Source organism: Brachyistius frenatus, unplaced genomic scaffold (genome assembly GCF_029030835.1).
Source record: "Brachyistius frenatus isolate BFR_SWC_R1_liver_20210118 unplaced genomic scaffold, ASM2903083v1 Contig_90, whole genome shotgun sequence".
NCBI lineage: Eukaryota > Metazoa > Chordata > Actinopteri > Embiotocidae > Brachyistius > Brachyistius frenatus.
Window position 1 is genome coordinate 583,845 of NW_027210689.1, and position 20,106 is coordinate 603,950.

The 20,106-nt window shown below is 41.0% G+C and overlaps 1 protein-coding gene across 1 annotated transcript in view; it reads right to left on the reverse strand.

Annotated features, from left to right (window-relative positions):
* The window catches only part of caskin1 (CASK interacting protein 1), a 106,051-nt gene that overhangs the window by 32,910 nt on the left and 53,035 nt on the right, over positions 1-20,106 (reverse strand). Inside the window, 5 exon segments of the mRNA XM_069710162.1 lie at positions 1,969-2,099; positions 2,210-2,305; positions 4,603-4,748; positions 4,954-5,051; positions 18,745-18,796. Coding sequence (XP_069566263.1) covers positions 1,969-2,099; positions 2,210-2,305; positions 4,603-4,748; positions 4,954-5,051; positions 18,745-18,796 — 523 coding nt within the window.

Genomic DNA, 20,106 nt, shown 5'->3' on the forward strand with positions numbered 1-20,106 from the left:
GTGATCTGTACATCCTCTTCGTCAGTCTTGTATGTTCCTATGCATCAATGGGACTGCATTCATTCGGACGTGTTTTGTTTTTGAAGGTGATGTAGAAATGTTACTTGGTTGCAAAATTCATCAGGGGCTCATTCACACACCAGACTGACATGTTAAATAGCCACCAGAAAAACGGGATGGGGTGCCTGTCTAAAAGAGGATATACCAACACATTATAATGTGTTTTTTTAAACTGTACATGTAGCCGGTGGATTACGTACCAGAATATTTAATTACCAGCCACAGTAAGTCCCTGGAGTCTCAGTTGGTTGGCAGACAACTATTCCATCACACAAACGACAGAATTGTCGTTTTACACAAAAAAAAATTGCTTTAAAGGACTCAGACTGCAGAAGGAAACGATTTTCTGTTTGGTCTTCACGTGAACATTACACCTGCTAAACATCAGCATTTGAATATTGTTATTGTGATAATATTAAAATGTTCACATTAACATTTACTGCAAAGCACTACTGTGCCTAAGTACACCATCACTGAGTTGCAAGCATGGAGCTCTGTTAATGTATATCAGGCTTTGGCTGCACATGCAGACCACACTGTACTTGTTTGTAGCTTCAATCCACTGTTTGTATTGTTTTTTTAATTTTTTTTATTGGGATTTGTTGACAATAAGTACAAGATATGTCAGCTTTACCAATAACACAAGGGTGAATTAATAACTGCTGCCGTTGCATGTGCACAGTGTGCAGCACCCTGACGTGCACGGAGCAGGAGGAAGCTACAATCCCGATGAGTATGTGTTACAAATTCTGTTGCTTGATCATCATCAGCTCCTGACTTACACACAATTTATGTCTGCAATGTTTTACATCCCTGAAACTTCAGCAGGGAGCCCACATCAAAGTTTGTGACAAATTATTGGGGAACAGAAAGGAGCAGCAAGGAGCCAAATCCAGCGAGTAGGTGTGGTGGGGAGCTACGAGTGTGTTGTTGTGGGTCGGAAACTTGTGATTTCAATGCGCTGTGAGCAAGTGCATTGACATGTTGGAAAACCACAGCTGGTCATTCGCGCTGCACGCAAACGGCAGCATTCTCAGAACCTATCGATCTCCGACCCTCGTATGACGCGGTCGGAGAAAAAGACAAAAAAGACAAACACACGTTTAATTTTCCTCTTACTTAGTGTGAGTGAGTGTCTTCCACAGACTGCTGGCCGTGGCATCCTTTATCACTCCTCTGCTCTATCATCTACGGCACACCACTCCGTTTTCAACTCCTCTCTCTCTCTACCTGTTTTTTTTTTTTACTCTTCTGTCCTCCTGCTCTCTCTCGGATCTTCCCTCAGCTGCAGTCCTCTCATCTTTCACTGTCTCTCTCTTTCCCTTTGCCTCTCTGTCCGCGTCTGCTGGGCGAGCTCTACCAACAGACACATGTAACGCCCTATGTTACTTTAAAAGTGGTCGAGAGCGGTGAGAAGAAAAATGGACTTTGTGTGTGTGTGTGTGTGTGTGTGTTCAACGCTCTGCCGGGATCTCTTTGAAGCTTTGTACTCAATGCTGTCATCGCCATGGCAACAAAAGTCCCTTTGCCGTGATGGAGTTTTGCAAAAACATAAGCAAAAATTCAATCCCGGCTGAGATGAGCTTATAATGACTTGACATTTAGTGTGACGGAATGGATCTGCAGCCCCATCGGCTGTCTTTAAAAATGGATTTACAAGTATGTGACTGATGCATCAGCAGTCGCTGTACGGCAACAGATTTGTTAAGCTATTCTTTCAGTTCCCTGTGGTGTTACACATCTGTTTTATCAGTAATTCCAGGAGGACAAACCCAGTGATTCATTAGACATGGTCTGTGTGTGTGTGTGTGTGTGTGTGTGTGTGTGTGTGTGTGTGTGTGTGTGTGTGTGTGTGTGTGTGTGTGTGTGTGTGTGTGTGTGTGTGTGTGTGTGTGTGTGTGTGTGTACCTGATGATGTCAATGTGTCCATTCTTGGCAGCCAGGTGGAGCGGAGATGTCCCATTAGGGTCAGTGGTGTCGCCTTTTTTGGGCTCCAGCAAAGCAGCGCACATATTACTGGACAGCAACAACTGGACCACCTACACAAACACATAGACAAACAGGACATATGCAACACAATTTAGCATTCCCATGTCACGTGTTTAGTTGACGCTGTTTTTGAATAATGAGCGAAGCCGTAGGTTCTTACCCCAACTCTGCCGAACTCACAGGCCAGGTCCAGGGGTGTTTTCCCCGCGTTGTCCACGATACACGGGTTGGACTGGTGCTGCAGCAGCATCTCAGACTGCAGACAGGAAACACAAACACACAGAGACGCATCAGAAGAAAAACAATCCATCCGTATGTTGAAAGGGCGCCTGGAAAGGGCACCAGTCTATCACAAAGCTGCCACATGTAGACAAACAACCATTGTCACAGGATACAGAGGGCGAGGTGAAGCCGTAACCTGACATTTAAAGCTACGCTAATAAGTAAAAATGTTGGAACAGAGTCTGCTTCAACACGTGTCTCTTGACTCACTTCGGTTTACATATAGCAGGAATTCTCCCAGAACACAGGTCTACAGGTCTTTAATTAGTTTTAGCCAGTTAACGTTTTACCTCTCATAGCTTGGCAACTGACACTAACTCTGAAAATTCACATTGTGGAGGACGGTGTCTTATTTTTAAGCCATTCCATAACCCAACACACAAGTGGAAACAATGAATAGATGACCAGTGTGTTGACCTGCTCTCAGGCTTCCACAATCCCACAAAGAACAAAAATAGACAGTGTCCACGGCTTAGGTACTATGTTCTGCTAACAATCCAAAAATGTAATGGGTCGCATGTTACAGATGCTAAAATAACTGTTGCATGACTCAACTGCAGATGATGATAATGCAAACTGAAATATTCAGTATTATCAATTGTCTGAAATCTCAATTTCCTGCTCACTTCTGTTTGTTAGTTATCAAAAGGGGGTTGTTGTAAGTTGTTTTGACACAATATCATGTATGGATCCAAACAGTGCATATTTACGACCCGTTTACAAAATGAAAAAGTCTGCCTTTTTCAACCAAGTCATGGAGATAATGTTACCTTACTTTCCAGCTACAGATTATAAAGTGTGCAGGTGAGAACATTTCTACGCCAGTAGATGTATTTTAAAGTATCTTTTACCATCATTGTACCATAAATCAGAACACTGACTCAGCGTAGTTTAGGCTTGTTGTCATGTTGTCATCGTACAATGACCTCTGACGACCACTGTGGCATCAAGTGAAAGGAAAAGATGGGTTAGAAGTGGTAAAAGACATGAGAGGATTCAATTTCCCCAAGACAGGAAAGAGTTCACTGCGCTTTCAGCTTCTTCGTGCACTTTAAAAAACGGAGGAACATATTCGCAGAATCTAGCAAATTAGGGTCCCTTGTCTCAGATAAAAAACACTTCCTTGCCATCCTTGTTTTTAGAGCAAATGTCTTTAAAATCTTTTCAGCGCTTTGCTTTTGTCTTGCTGAATGTTAAATGATTCATTTTTCAATCTGCGGTCTGTTTAAGTTTCTGTAATATTTTATTTATTTGTCCCTGCACACTGGGAGCAGCTGCGGATTAAAGCTTCAGCCCCAGTTTGTTACCCTGTATAAATCATGGATATTTAATCAAGTAGCAGTGGTTGTTCAGCTGTAGAGCCTGTGAACGCTCCTCTCTCCTCTGGGAGTGAGTCTGCTGTATTTCACTGTTTCTTTGCAAGCCTGCAGCAGCACTGCAGTGTTTCCCGATTTTTTTACTTAATTGGTAAACCTTTTAATTTCTATGCTTTGATAATCCCTCATAGCTAGCTAGCAAAGTTCGTGTAAGTCAGCGGAAATAATGACAAGCGGGATGAAGTTATTCTAAAGCCACCTAGAAGTCATAATTCTCGGCTGTTGACTCCGATTATAAGACTATTTTTTATCCTGTTTTGGTCTCCAGGGGGCAGCAGAAACAAGCTGTGAACACAACACTGACATATGTTAGCAAACAGTTGCCTATCACACATCCAACACTCTCAGAAAATTGTGAGCATTCATTTAGATTTGGAACAGTAAATGTAACACGAATGTTCGCTCTCTTTTTTTAGCTTAGCTTTAATTGGTCTCCTCCAACTCCCTGTGTGGTTCTTTAGCCGCTACACAAAATACTCCACTATATTCACTAGCTCGCTGCCAAACATGTTTGCCTGTAGTTTGCTGGGCAGATTGTGTGTGGTGTCTTTTTTTTTTTTTTTCTTTTTTTAAGTTGCCTAACGTGACACTGAGGGTGAGAGGGAAAAAAAGTATTAAAGAACACCAAAACAAGGATGCTATTATGGATCTGAGTCATGTGATGAAACTCCAGTCATTTGATCCTTTATGATATAGCAGCTTTGATGGTGCCAACTGATATTATTGATGATGAATTTTTTTCAGCCTTGGCTATTTCGGAACTAAAAGATGGCGAATCATGGTGGTGAATAATGGTGAATGTTATTGATTTATCAATACATATATTGGATAGTTAGGTGGTACACAGGGTGATTAGATTTAGCTCTGTTGTTGTTGAGGAACAGGTGACGCTCACCACGTCATAGTGGCCGTGCTGTGCTGACAGGTGGAGAGGAATCTGTCCTTCATCTGATTGGCCATTGACAGAAGAACCTGATTTCAGCAGCAACTTCATGGGCTCCGCCTTCCCTTGCCACGCTGCGTAGTGCAGCGGCCGCATACCTGCGCACACACATTAACACACATATATATATCATAAATATCCACATATCCATCATACACTGAGCTAACTGTATGTCATCTTATGGACTGATGAGTATGTGTGTCTGGGCCACATTCAGTATTTCCTTTTTTGTACAGAGCTCACATATTACACATATGACACATATTTATTTTCTTTGTTTATGTGTATGTGTTTACCGCTCACCTTTCTGGTCTCTGATGTCGACAGCAGCTTGCGACTCCAGCAGCAGAGAGATGAGCTCCAGGTTCCCATTAAGGGCCGCATGATGCAGCGGAGAAAACCTGTAGCACACACACACACGCACATATCATAGTTACATTTCCATCCCATTATTTTACCATTTATTTATGTTTAGGATTTCTGAAAGATAGCTTTGGTGTTCTTGGATTTTTGGGATCAAAAAAGGACATAAAAACTAGACCACACATACACATATAAACACACACATGGTCAGTGATGATGGCAAAGCTCAGCATGACAAATAGATTTAATAGCAGAGGATTAGGGAGCAAACATCTGATGTGTATCTACTACAGAGCTGCAAAATAAAGCAGAGATATACACAAAGGAGAAAGGATATTATATTATGTAAAGGATGCACAGAATGTGTGTGTGAGTCCAGAGGGTGAATGCCAAGTAGATGAGATTGATATGTCAGCATTGATGGATAATATTGATGAGAAACTGCATAAGGAGGAGAAAGTGTCATTATAACCTGAGGACTCAGGCAGGCAAATGTAAATGAAAGGGGACACACACACACACACACACACACACACACACACACACACACACACACACACACACACACACACACACACACACACACACACACACACATCCAAAAAAAAATCTGTTTCAGATCTGTTCTTCGTAACACACACTCTGTGACTCAGATCGGCAGTGACATGTGTCTCCTTGTGTGATTTGCTGTTCTCTGCCAAAACAGTCACAGAAAGCTTAAGGAGGATTTTTACACTGTTATTATTATTTATTTATTTATTTTACCAGAAATCACGAATCTGAGGTAGTAAAAGTATGATCACTCCTCCCTCCCTGCAGGTCCCTGCACCGGGACCGAGCTGTTATTAAAACAAAATGCCATTTTTAGAAGGCTGCTGAGCGTTGCACATACACTGAAGAGGCTGCTTTCTACTACTTATAACATTTTTGTTATGAGTATGTGAGGATGAGGCAGAAGTAATCATGTCAATTTTTGCTTGGGTTTTTCACATGTCGCTCTGGCCTGGTGCTGAGGACACAGGGACTTATTGTATTTCATACTTCAAACAAGTGTTTCTTATCATTAGAGCCCAAGGTTGTTCATCCTGGCCTCACAGTGGGGGAGCTGTTACTGACTGAATTTGAGGAGGTTGTTTTAGGTTGAAATAAAAAAAAAACATAGCCTCAGGCTGAAGGAATTAATAGTCAAAAGTGCAATGAATGGAACATCTGTATAATATCCTCATTATGATGTTGTAAGGTTAAAAGGACTTTATACTATGCCCTGAGATAACGTGTGTTGTGATTTGGCGCTATATAAATGGAATTGAATTCAAATTTGCTTCAGTCAGATGTTTTGCACATGACACCATTTAAAGGGATAATGTCTGGCATCATCGTGATTATTTGATGGAAACGATAGGTAATCCTGACCACACTGACCAGCAACTAGTCTCAGCCCTCTCATTAGATCTGCCACTACATTATGTGTTGATGTGCTTGTGTTCTTGCATCGTCAAAGTGTAGCTTGGGATGTAAAAGCTCCAAAACGGCTTCCATCCAGGTAAATCTGCAAATTTTCTTGTTCAGTCATATTCAAATGAATTTATAATCTTTTAGGCATCCATCACTATTTCTGGGGTTATTTTTGAACGTATCCTCAATTTACTTTTAGTGTAAATGTTTGCACAGAACATGAATGGGCTTTAGATCAAAAGGGTAAGAATACACTCGGTTCATTAGGTAAACCTCATTAAAATGAACCCTGTCCTGCAATAAACACCTTCAGGGAGGTTGTAATTTTCAGTTCAGTTAAATCTGCTTTAAAGAGATTTGGATTCAACATTTTTGCATTTAATTTGTATTATGTTATACTGGAGCGTGTTTCCGAATTTTTGTCCATCATGTTTATATCTGTGAGGTGTAGCTCACCATGGCTAACCACACCTCCAAAATTGATCACACCTTAATGAAGGAGGTTGCAATTTATTAAAGGACAGTTGTATTAGACTGCATTAGTTTCAGGTGTACTTAATAAACCAGCAACTGAGTGTTGGCGAGTCATCAAGTTATGGGTATATGCAATAATAGGATCAACTCAAATAGACGAGCCACTTGGCTTAAAACAATGTATGCACAAGTTAAAGACTTGATGAGCTGATTCAGCTGAATGACGCATCATTTCATAATGCCTATATTAGTGCTGCGTGTTGCACGATATATAATGCATGTTACGAGCGTGGGTGTAATGTGTAGGACATATGCATGGTAATTTGACATTTTTTCATTTCAGGAACTGATTTTGAATTTCTCACTGGCAGGAAGTTTGACCACATTTGTCTTAAAGATGATAGTTTTCATTTTAGAAAAATTCTCTGTTAGGTCTCTGCTTTCTGTTGGGGAGAAAAGAATGAAGATAGTAAAATAAGATAACAGTCACACCTCTTTGATTGATAACACATTCAAATTAAATGCAGCCACATTTTTTTCCTCTCCTCCTGGACCCGGCGGTTCCTTGATCGCAGCCTGGGAACTGCTGCAATACATCATCATTAAAAAGATTGACCCAAACAAGGCTGCAGAGTGCACCTGTGAAATCAATATCATATTTTCTAGTTTACATTCCCAAAGGATCCAAATCAGCAGAACACATCAGAAAATGAGAACACAGTGTTTTCTGTGCTGGTGCACACGAGTCTCCGTCCATTCTGAACAAGTCTTCCACTCGTCTCATATGGACGTTTTTTTTAATACATGTACTACATAATAATTCATGTTGCAGATAGAAATCCAAAATGTAAATGTAGGTTTTGAAGGTGAAAGCTAATGTTGGATTAGAATGGTTGTGTACTGACAGAAACAGGAAGCTGGGCCTGAAAGTTTTTTTTTTTTTAATTTAGAAGCTCTGCATCAAGTGAAGGCTTCAAAAGCAACATGAAAATCACTGCAATCCTGCAATGGGAAACAGGAAACAGTCCTTCAAAATAAAAGTGCCCTGTTGCACCATATTCCACAGAAACATTTTTTTTTGTTATTCAGAATGATACTGAACCAGTTTTGGACTGGGACCCTCGGGCTGCGATCCGCGGCTTGAAGTCGGGGAACACAAGTCACTTGTGTGCCACATAGTACACAGACTGCAACATGATTGGCTGCAGTTGTGCTCAGGAAGGTGGAGACGGATTAATTTGACAGAAAAGCCAAGACAGCATTGTAAAAACTCCTCAGCTGGAATAATTGTGATTAAACCTTTGAATAAAATAAGAAGCGAAGACGTCATCATCCTTGAATTATTTCAGCTGAGGGGTGTGTAACAGCAGCACAACATTCACAGAGCAGACATCTCAGCAGCGGCTCTTCCCCTCACTTTCCCTCCAGGGGATATCGTCAGGGATATCATTACACCGCTATGTGTGTGTGTGTGTGTGTGGGGTGCATGTATGGGGGGAAGTGAGGGAAGCCCTTGCTTTTGTCAAGTAGTAAAACCTAACATACAATATTTATACCCTCCTTCTCCTCTTCTTCTCTTCCGCAAATCCATCTCTCTCTCTTTCCTTCTCTATCCACATCCCTCCTTCCTCCTCTTCAACCAGCTGACAATCTCTCTGCTTCACTACTCCACAACTCCATCCTATTTATCCTCCCCTCCTCGTCTCTAACCTCTTCTTCTCTTTCCCTCTGTAAATCCGTCCCATCTCCTGCTTCCTATTCCCAAAACCAATCCAAAGGCCTGAAAGAGCTGTGGCCATTTTACAGCTGATCTAGTCTTTCATTTCATCTGTGGTCTTGAGGGTTTCCCTGTTATGGAGAGAAACAACTGTCACTAGTTGTGTGCGTCGTGATAGACGACAAAAACAATCCATGAAACAAAACAAAAACAAAACAAAAAAGTCGAATGTGCTTGCACAGATCACCTGTCACGTGTAATATGGGTGACTTGTTTTGGATTTTGCGTCATTCAGTATAAATTATAGACAGGAAATACAAGGATAACAGGCAGTAAAGCTCACCAATAGAATCCGACTGGTGTCTTCACCATTCCTATTGGACGCCCCAAGATTTTGTTGCACTCTTTTACCGACACCCTTATGTTTTGGTCGGGGTAGTATTTATTCATATAGAATTGTCTTAGTTGTTTGGTATTTGTTTGTGGACGTAGTGATTATCACAAAAATTGTAAACAAGAAGGAGCAACTAACATGTCTCTGTCCAAAGATAATTTAAAGGGATTTACAGGGGTTTTTGTGTATTCAAGTATTTTTCAGTCTGGACCAGTACATTTTTATGAAATCTTGTTGTCAAGCAACAAGCAGATATTTAACTTAGAGGCATTAATCTCTACGCAGAAAAACATTTTTTTTTTATTGAAGAATGGATGCTTTGATTGTTTCTCTGCTTAATTTTTAACTTCTGAAAAGTCACAGAGTGCAGAAACGTTCACCATCCGTGAGCAGAAAGCTATTGATTGTTTGTAAGGTCGATTTTTAAACACCATAAATTGCTCACAAATTTTTATCGAAATGTGAAGGAGTTTTGCTGGTGCTGGAAACAGCTACCCTGAACCCTAAAATCGTTATCTCGGCTGACACCATTAAATTTCAAACTGTTGTCTTTATGCTACCAGCAGAGACTCCAGGAAGTTGCTGTACTTAACCAAGAAACAGCAACAACGAATCAGTCTTACATTTCTATGTTAAAGACGAGCTAGGTAAGCTAACTGGCTGCGAGCTCTGTATTTAACAAGTATCTAAATCCTGCTCCACCATTCTTTGAAAACATTAGACGCTAACTAACTACAAATACACCAGAGTAAAACCCGCACACAGAGACACGACTGCACCTGCTCCTGAATCCACATTATACCATTTCAGAAACCAAACTCACTTTCATGTCTTGTTTTTTTCACTTCCTCTCACCAGCTGCCTCTGTTTATTTCTCTCTTTCTCTGTGATCCTCCCAAAGTCTGCTCGTCTTCTTCCTCTCCGTCCCTCTGTCTCTGTATTTTCATACATCCATCTATATACAGAATGCATGCATCTTCAAGTGGCTTGATCAACCCCAATGTAGGACACACGTAATCTTTTCATGTAGTTTTGCTTTGAGCTTTACACTGGTCCTTTTCACCTGTCTCACACACACACACACACACACACACACACACACACACACACACACACACACACACACACACACACACACACACACACACACACACACACACACACACACACACACACACACACACACACACACACACACACACGTAGAGACACACACAGTTTGACCTATTTTCAGCAGTGAGAGATTTCTCATGCCGGCGAGGCGTTCCAAAATGCACAGCGCTCCAACAATCAAGTACTGGGCAGAGGGGGAGGAAGAAAAGACAGATGACAGTCTGTCTTATCACTCTTCTCTCCCATCTGCTGGCGTGCAATTTAGACGAGCCGCCTCTGTGCCAAACCACATGTAAACCTGTCAACGTGTGCTCTTCACACATTTCTGTGCATGCGTGTGTGTGTGTATGCGTGTGTGTGTGTGTGTGTGTGTATGTGTGTGTGTGGGTGACACCTCCCGGCTCATATATCACACTGTCGTGGGTTTCTGTTGTTTGCAAATCAGTGTGTGTCACTCTGCCTGTACAGAAAATGTGTGTGTGTCCCAGTTTCCATAAAGATCCACACATCATCAATACCTCCACTGAGTCCTGTTCCTCTAGGAGCCTGTCACGTTAGGGGACAATATTTCTGGTTGGTTATGTTTTTTTTAACAAGTTGACCATCTATTTTGGATAAACTTCTTTTGTATCTAAAACGTCATGGTGGTGATGTGGGAAAAAAAAAACTACTTTTGGCAACGTGCGAAGATGACTCATACGTTAAAAAGCATCTCATAATAATATAATTTTTTAAGGCAGCAATCACTTAGCATAGAACCTTTTTTTTTTCAAGAACGGATGTGTTTTAAAAGTCTCTTTTTTTCCACTTTTAGTCTCTGCAGAATCAGCGAATGTAGAAAACCCCAAAACAGAGCTGATGACAGAAAGTGTTATCAGTCTGTTTTGGGGTATTCAGTGATATCAATTAGCTGATAACTGTTTCTATTAAGGCTCCTGTGCTTTCTGGGCACATGGAAACAGTTGTGGAGCTGTAATTAGAAGGACTGAGAAAAGTCCCAGTAGGCCTGAGCTGTTTAATATTAAGCAATGTATCAGAATTAGCTGGCAGATAAGGCCACTTGTATTTCGAGACTGTTTCCCCTTTCGAACACACAAACTGGTTGGGTCACAACCTAGTTCACAGCAAGGGAACCAAACAAGTGACCCATCCTCAAAGTGGTACAGTCCAACATGGACCTGACCTGAAAAGAGATCCAGCAGTGGTTTTCTGCTGAATCACCGGTCTTGTACAAGATCGTAAACCGTTTTAAACATTCTGTCCTCAGTGTATCATTTGTCCACTACGAAGGAGGATCAACCAGTTCCGAGACTGTTGCTGTTGCACTCGAACAGTGGGCCGCATCGTGACGTGCACAGAGAAGCTATAACCTTCGTGAGTAAACCCTCGCTTGATCAAAATCAGCACCTGACTTAAACATGCTTTTGTGAGCAGTGGTCCGAATGTGTCGGCAAATTATTACGCACCTGAAACTTGAGCAAAGTGCAGATCAACGCCTCTGACAAGTTATTGGGGAGCATAAAGAAAAAGCAGGGAGCCAAATCCGGCGAGTCGGCGTGGTGGGGGAGCCATGTTTGTGTTATGCGTGATAAATTTGTGAGTTGTCAGTGCATTGTCATGTTGGAGAACCCATCGCGCCACAGTTCAGGTTATTTGCAGTGAATGTTTTCCTTCAGACGCATCAGAGCGTCTCAGTAGAATTTGGACAGTTTGACGCTGAGGGACGAATTCACGCCGCTCAACCCTACGATCTTCAAAGAAACGGTGACGTCCTGTCCCTCGGAAACACGAATGCTTGATTGCCATAAGCTTCCTCAAGCATTTTCAGGATCTACGTAGCCAATTTCCACAGTTTGACAGTTTGTTTTGTGGGTGCTAATTTCGATTAAGCTACAAAATTTGTAGCACTTGCTCATTAGGGTTATTGCTTCCTCCGTCTCCGTGCACGTCCCGGAACGTATTGATCCACCCTCATACTCTCTTCAGCCAAAGAATTTACAAATATCTTTATAAAACAGCTTAGAAAAAAATGGATTGAAATTAAATGAAAATATTCAAACTCAAGATAAAACATCTTTTAAGATAATAAATATTAAATTCTATACAAACCTCTGTATTGCTAATGCACTAACCCTACTTAAATTCCTTAGTTTCCTTTACAGATGCTTAATATTTGCTTTCACTACAAAACACCACTGTGGTTTACTGTCTTACATTTGATCATTACCAGCAAGCTGACTGCTCCCCAGGCATGTCAGTTAAAACAGGAACACTCCCAAGCACACCTTTAGTAGCCTGCCCCCTGGCTGCCCACAGTGGTAAAGCATTTTGCAGCACTCTCGCAGTGCGTTCACTTTTCAATACCTATTTTTTATACGCAGTCTATGGTTTGACATACAGTACCGTGCAAATATTTTTGGCACTTTATATGTTTACGTTGTTATCCCTCATCTAATACCATCACAGAGAATTGGTCTGAAACTAATTCAGCAGCGGGACACCGAGTTCAGACATCCAGCATTAGACATGAAGAGCTAAATACAGCCACGAGAAGAACAAGGAGTCCCGCAGCAGACGGTCTGACCCCTGCAGAGCCCTGATCTCCACATCATGGAGTCAGTCTGGGATTACAAAAAGAGACAGAAGACACAGAGGCAGCCTGTTTAAAGACCTTCATATGAATTGTATTGCTAAATAAATACTATTCATGGGATTATTTATGAAATAATTCTCACTTTAAAAGCTTTAAAGCTTTTGCACAGAACCATGTATTCTCTTTGTCTCTTCATGTTGATTTCCAGAAAAGCCTTCTTTCTTCGAGTATATTTTCTAGGCCTTTTTCACAGTAAACGTCGACGCCTCGTCCACCACAGAGCATTTACAGTGTAAATGCAGTGGAGCTGTTTTGTAATGTACTCTCACAGGTACCCTCATCAAGGTTATGAAGAGGAACCTTCATTCTCTGTAGGCTCTGAGGGCTATGTTGTCGCGTCTCCGTTCTCTTGAGGAATACACTATGACCTATCGTGTATATGTGACGAGCCTTCTCCTTCTCCATTCATTTCTCTCCAACATACTCTACCCTGCCTTAGACACCACTCTGTTTTCTAATTAACTTAGTAACACAAAACTACTGACCAGCGTTTGTTGGATTCCTGCGGTTTTTAATCACGGTGCAACACCAGCTGACTGACAACACTCAGGGAACACAAGCAGAGGAGGGAAGCTGCCAATTAGGAGATTTTTTTTTTTTTTTTTTTTTTTTTACAGAGTGAGTTCATTACAAGTCTCCAAGCGACTGCCAAGAGGAGTAAATGAATCTAAAATGAATACGCTTGTGCAGACTCATTACCATTTAACTTGATCTATGCATTTCTATCAGAAACAATATTCATGACTTATTTGTACAGTCGACAAACATACCAGCCATGTTAGTATCAGCCGGCACTTAATACTCTGGGAGGAATTAGGGAGAAAAGAGGCAATAACAGTAAACAGACTAATTAGATTACACTGTTCAGTTTCACTTAGAGTGGAAAAGCTGTTCTACAAGGATTACTTTTAATCTTTATCTTTACAGATACCACAGCACAGTTTGCTCTCATTTAGCTCAGTTTCAAATGATTCTCATTAGGGCTAAAGCTGGCGTGACTCAGGCTTCAAGGAATTTGCATTTCTATCTTTTGTTGTTTCCTGCTGCACTGCTAAGACAATCATGTATCATGGATGAGCTGATGCGCCAGATTGATGGAAAAACTGAGGGCCACCATCAGCATCTGGAACAGCTCCGCTGGTCCTCAGCAGAGATCCTCCTCGACTGAAGGAATGAACAGTTTTCATCCAAATGAATGTTTTTGATTTTGTTGAAATTCATTTGAGAACGTGCGGTACCAGCCTAACTATTCATTCAGGGGCTTTTCTTCACTTTTACTATTTTGTACACTGGAGAACAAAACTGAAGACATCAATAACTGTGAAATAACACATGGAAGTATGTAGTAAACAACAAAATGTAACAAAAAAATGAAATATTCTTCATATCTTAGGCCTTTTTTTGCATAAGCACTAAACTAAACCAGTTCTACTCTACTCATCTCTTCTCACTTTTGGTACCAGGGACTTCACTGGATTTTGTTTTCCATAGCTTTCTAAGGTGGCATTGTGACTATAACTTCACCACATTGAGCTGCTGTGACATCATCTTCAACGCAACACACACATGAACAATAGAGGACAGATCAGATGCTGTTCTTCTTACGAGGTATGTGACTGTTTGTAACGGCAAAAACACGACAAGACAGAAGACTGCTGAAGAAAACAGGAGAGTTTGACAGTTTTATCGGGATGTGCGTATCGACACACTTGATTGATTCTCTCTGACCAATAACTGATCGGCAGTGTTTTCACGTTAACTTTATTGTATCGGCTCTGCACCACTTGGTGATAAAAAAATATAGTACCAGGTGCTATCCACAACTTTTGCCTGATGTAAAACCATCAAAGTGAGTAGAGTCGAGCCGAGCTGGTACTGGCAGTGGAAAAGATTCATAGCTACCATTTGCTTTACGAACAGCTGTGCACATTCTCTCAGCCGACTTCAGGACATCATCACCAGGAATGGTTTACAGTTAACAGACGAACCTTGGCAAAACTTAATTGGTGGAATTTCTTGCTGTAATGTGTTAGAGACCATCAGTTGTGTTGTCCTGCGGTTGCGTTAGCATCTCATCTCATCGCACCTCATATTAGAGCCCACGTCAATGCTTCTTAGAGTTCAAGCAGCAGACACATCTCAACATCAACTGATGGGAGGAGACCATGAGAATCAGGCATTCATTGTTAAACTGCTGCAAAGAAACCACAACTGTGGGAGACCAAGAAGACGAAGAGAACTGCTTCTCACAAGAAACACAGGGAGTGGACACGACACCAGAGGACTTTGGTCCGAGGAGTCCAACTTTGAATTTCTGGTTCCAGCCCCAGTGTCTTATTGCGAAGTAGAGAAGGTGAACGGATGGTATCCGTATGTGTGGTTCCCACAGAGAAGCCCGGAGGGGGAACTCTGATGTTGTTGGATTCAAGGCAACACTTAACCAGCATGGCTCTGTAAGGGTTATCCGACCAAGAAGCAGAGTGATTGAGTGCTGCGTCAGACGAACCAGCCACCACAATCACCTGAACCTTCAACTCAACTGAGTTGGTTTGGGATGAGTTGGAGTGCAGAGTAAAAGAAACGCAGCCAAAAAGTACTCAGCATATGTGGGAACCCCCTTCCACAAATTGGAAAAGCTCCAATTGACGACCTCGTGAAGCTGGTTAAGAGAGCGACTTTTGTATGTGTTAAGAGTGCTAACACAGTTGAGCAAATTGCATGTGTTATTTCATAGTTTTGATGTCCTCAGTATTGTTCTATATGTAGAGAATAACACAAATAAAGAAAACCATTGAATGAGTAGACGTGTCTGTATTTATAAACAGTTGACATAAATTGCATGTAATTCAATGTTTACTTTGTCTCTTCAGATGTGTAGAAAAACTATGTGTATTAGTTTGTCTGTAATACAAGTGAATGACTTTTTATTTCCCTAATAAGCACTATTCAGATTAGTGTGCTGTTAGTTCAAATGAGTAAAGCACAGCCTCATATATAATGCTTGTAAATTACAAACGATGCGGGTTCTAATGAAAAATGTTGCACTTCGACACTTGCACACTTCAAAGATTCACAGGAGTAAATGCCATGATTCAACCAGAGGAACCAGGAACTAGATTTTGAGTCTGAAAGTTAGTTCCAGGTGTTGAAGTAAGTCTGTGCTCTCAGGTAAAACCGTCTGAAGGTTCGGAAAACTTTAGGGACTTTGTAGGTCTGTCTGGGGGCTATTGGTTAGACATAGACAACGCATTAACTACAGGGACTGAGCGCTACTAGTATCGATGTGGAGGAGCAGTGGCGCATCAGAAAGCACGAACACAAGCTGAGAGAGAGAACTAGCGAGTGAATGACAATGATGGTGTTGAACATGGTGATGGTGATGAGTGCTGAAAGTGAGTCACCAATAGAAATAGTTGATTTTCTGAAAGTTTCATGGCTGTTACGTTCTGAAGCACCGAGAACAATCAAACACTCAGACATTTTCAGCCCCTGTGTCCACCTCTTCATGTCTCCTTTGCATTCTTTAATTGAATCCAGCTCAAACATCAGAGAAGACTAAGAGGACGAATAACATGATGAATCTGCATCCTTGTTTTCTTAGAAGTGTGTTTCATATGGCATTGTTGTTGTTTTTTTATTCCATCATTGGTTGTTCAGATGTGGTGGGAATACAAACAGGAATTTTAATTTGTTGTTTGAGGGTAGAAAGAACAGAATCCATCAGAGGGACGACAGGCTAAAAAAAACAGCCGCAAAAGAAAGCCTGTTTTAATGTTTGTTGCCTTAATATATCCAGGTTAGTTTAGTTATAATCAACTCTCATGGATATGCCTATATATAGCACTGCACACATTATTTCATAAGTTATTTCACCACATTTTGCAATATTGTTCTGTCATTATTGGTTATTTCCAGTGTACTGTCAATAAAAAACTCCAGTCAGTTTTATAGCCCAGTACAGTGCAGACAATCATTTGGACAAACATTACTGACTAAATAAAGGCATACATCTTTTGTCCTTCCTCTTCCTGGGAGTGTCTGAAGAACCTTTTCTTATCTGGTTTAATTCCTGAATCCGGTTCATCTGCTTCCATATTTCCTGATTACACAAACCTAAAAGGACTACAAAATATCATTGGTAGTCGGATTAGTTGATCTGGTAATTGCAAAGGCATTCATAAATCAAATCATTCAGTGACTTATATACCAGACCAATAGACCAAAATAGCCTTTATGTGGTCTTGCAATGGGGACCAAAGTGGTTGTGCTCTGAAGCCTTGAAATCACGATAAAGACTGAAAAAATTATATTGTATACTAATACAAGTACAAAAACAGTACAAAACTTCAATAATTACACTGCTATGAGGTCCATTCATATCTGAGGATGACTGGAATGAAACACAGGGACAACAGATTAAGACTAACAGCTAGCAACTCGAGGCTCTGTTGGAACATAATACAATATTTTGTGACTCTAAAATTGAAATGCATTCATTCTTATTGTCAAGAGATTACTCAGAACATTTCTATTCTTGGAATAGATTGCTCTTTTGTCACATTCGATCGAAGTAAAATCTCCCACAAATTCGTTGCCCAGGAAAAATATATTTTGGAACTACTTATTAGAATTAGCAGCAGCCAACAAAGGATGATTAAACTGCAATTATCAATTAAATAAACTGCACAGAGAATTTGACCTTCACCTTCAGATTGCGACAAGATCAACGTGTAAAATATTCGAAAGAGACTGACAACATGTTTTGTACGTGTTTGTGAGAAGTATCCCATTACATGTCAATCAGTCCTTTTATTGTTAGCCATGTCAACCCCTGAGTGGAAGCACCAGCACGTCGGCCCTCTTGTTTCTTCTGTCTGTCTGCTTTAGCTGCCAGTCACGATGAAGTCTCACCATGGTTAGAAACAACTTCACATTCTGAACTTGTTTTGTTTTTGCGCTGCCTTTTGTTCGAAAAATTAAACACAAAATAAAATGTAGTCTGTTTCTGTTAAACATTCCCGGTTACATAATGAAACCAGATTGCATGGATATGGGCCACAGCTCTTCCATTTCATGTTTTGTTTATTATTGTTTTGTGTGTTTCAAGCTGCGACTCACGAACAGGAGCTCTCACGGACACGTTGTGTCATACTGTGTGAGGCTTTTAATGACAAAGTGGGAGCAAAGAGATCAGGAGGCATGTATGTATCACCTGATATCATGAAATCATGCCATTAATACTCTCACAATGTCTCACTCACTTAAATAAACATGACATTTTAGTCCGCACTTCTGCTGAGTGGTATGTGGGCTAATCCTCCAGCCTTTAATACTATGGACACAGAAGTCAAACTACCATGATAATACAGCTTTCATATATGAATGGGACCGGAGTGGGTGTGTGTGTGTGGGGCGGCGGGTAGGTGGGTGGGGGGGCAGCGAATGATGGGATGAATGCTGAAAGGGGGGGGAAGAGCAGGGACGGCAAGGCGACGGAGAAAGTGAGGAACAATTATGTTTTACACCCAAACACATAATGCTGAGGTAGGTCGTCCGAGCAAAAGTGAGCTTTACTTCGAACTGCAGGTTAACAAAGAGAAACCAGGAACGGGCAAAAGTATTTCAAAACAAAAGGGAAACAAAGCGGCTGGAAAGCTGCGAACTCGCGATCATGAACACAGACAATCTGGCTGGAGGTGAAAAGGGGGGAGAGGTCGAACTGAACCCACAGAGTGCTGATGGGCTAAAGAAACACGGGTGAGCACAAGAACGGGCGGGAAGAAAACATTAGGAGCAAAACAGACACAAGAGGTGAAGTGATTTCAAAGTAAAACAGGAAACCCAACAAAGTCAAAGGCAGAACCGTGGCAACGATCGTGGACATGGATGAGAGGCGCACGGGAGGAAAAAGGGAGGGAAACTCACCCATCTGTATCCTGGAAGTTGACATTCACTTTCTTTGCAGATCCGAGGAGCTCTGAAACGCAAATAAAAAGGAACATTAGTTGATTTTTGCTGCTGGTAAATAACCAGTTTCGGCTTTTTTTTATGAGCAATAATGGTGTTACATTTCATGTTTATGTTTACAGCATCGTTGTGTATATGGGACAGTTACTTTTTATTACATCTTCAAGCCAACAAAAGAACATTCTCTTTTTCTCTCCCATTTTCCCTGAATGTAAGCAAAGATATTATTCATTATGAGTCAGATTGTCGCCATATTTTCTCGCCCGCTGTTCGCACAAAAGCATGTCATCTCTTCGAGTTCAGGGCCTCGTCATAATAATACTTGACTGTGTCTGTCATTCAGAATATTTACGTCTTTCTGACCGTGCTTTCTGCTGTGTGTGGTTGCAAATAGAGGGGATTATTTAAAAGGAACTCACATTTAATTTGAGATGGAGATATTATAAAAACAGACCGAATTTTCAACCGGCATGAAAAATGAGCTAAAAAGAATTACTTTAGATTTTTTTCTTAATCAGATTACACTTTTTTTTTTAAAGTCAGAAAAAATGTTACATAAGCTGTATGTGCTTATTTGAAAGAGCAGTACGTGACAGTGTAGCATCTCTTCGGACTCGTGTTAAGAATCGTGAGTGACATGTTTGTTAAATGCTCTTTATGGATAAATTTGAACTGACTTTTCAAATACGTCACACTTGAGTGCAGATGGTGATGCTGCAAATATGTCTTTGCATTAAACAACACGGACTCTGAAAGTCTGCAAGAGGACTCGTCAAAGGAAAAGCACAGATGATATTCATATGGACGGTGATACAGCATGAACCCAAACAACCAGACTTTGTTATGGTTTGTTATCATTGGTTGTTACTAAAAAATAAACTTGTATGTTTGTATGGACATATTAAATGAATATTGTGTGGGATTTATGGATTCTAGTGTTGCAGATTTCAACAAACTGAATACCCGTCACCTCACCCTTCGCTCCCAAGTGTGTAAGACAATCTACGCTGGCCAAAGAACTCACACAACGGCCACTCTCGGGTCACTGTTTAATTTGTCCATTCTGGGCCACTGTAGAGACATAGCAGTGCAACACTGGTGGGCTCTGGTGAAGACGACCTGACACCCTATGCAGATTGTAGATATGTAGTAAGTTACTCCGAAGTAATAAAAGTCTTAGTTTCAGGTGATTATACTATTCCATCTCTGCCGAGAGTCCCCTTAATCCTACATACTGGTCCTTTAAGGAGAACTGGTGCCGGCTCAGTGGAATGAAGTAGCCCACCTGGTTCATGAGCCAAAACATGTTCTAGCTTCTGG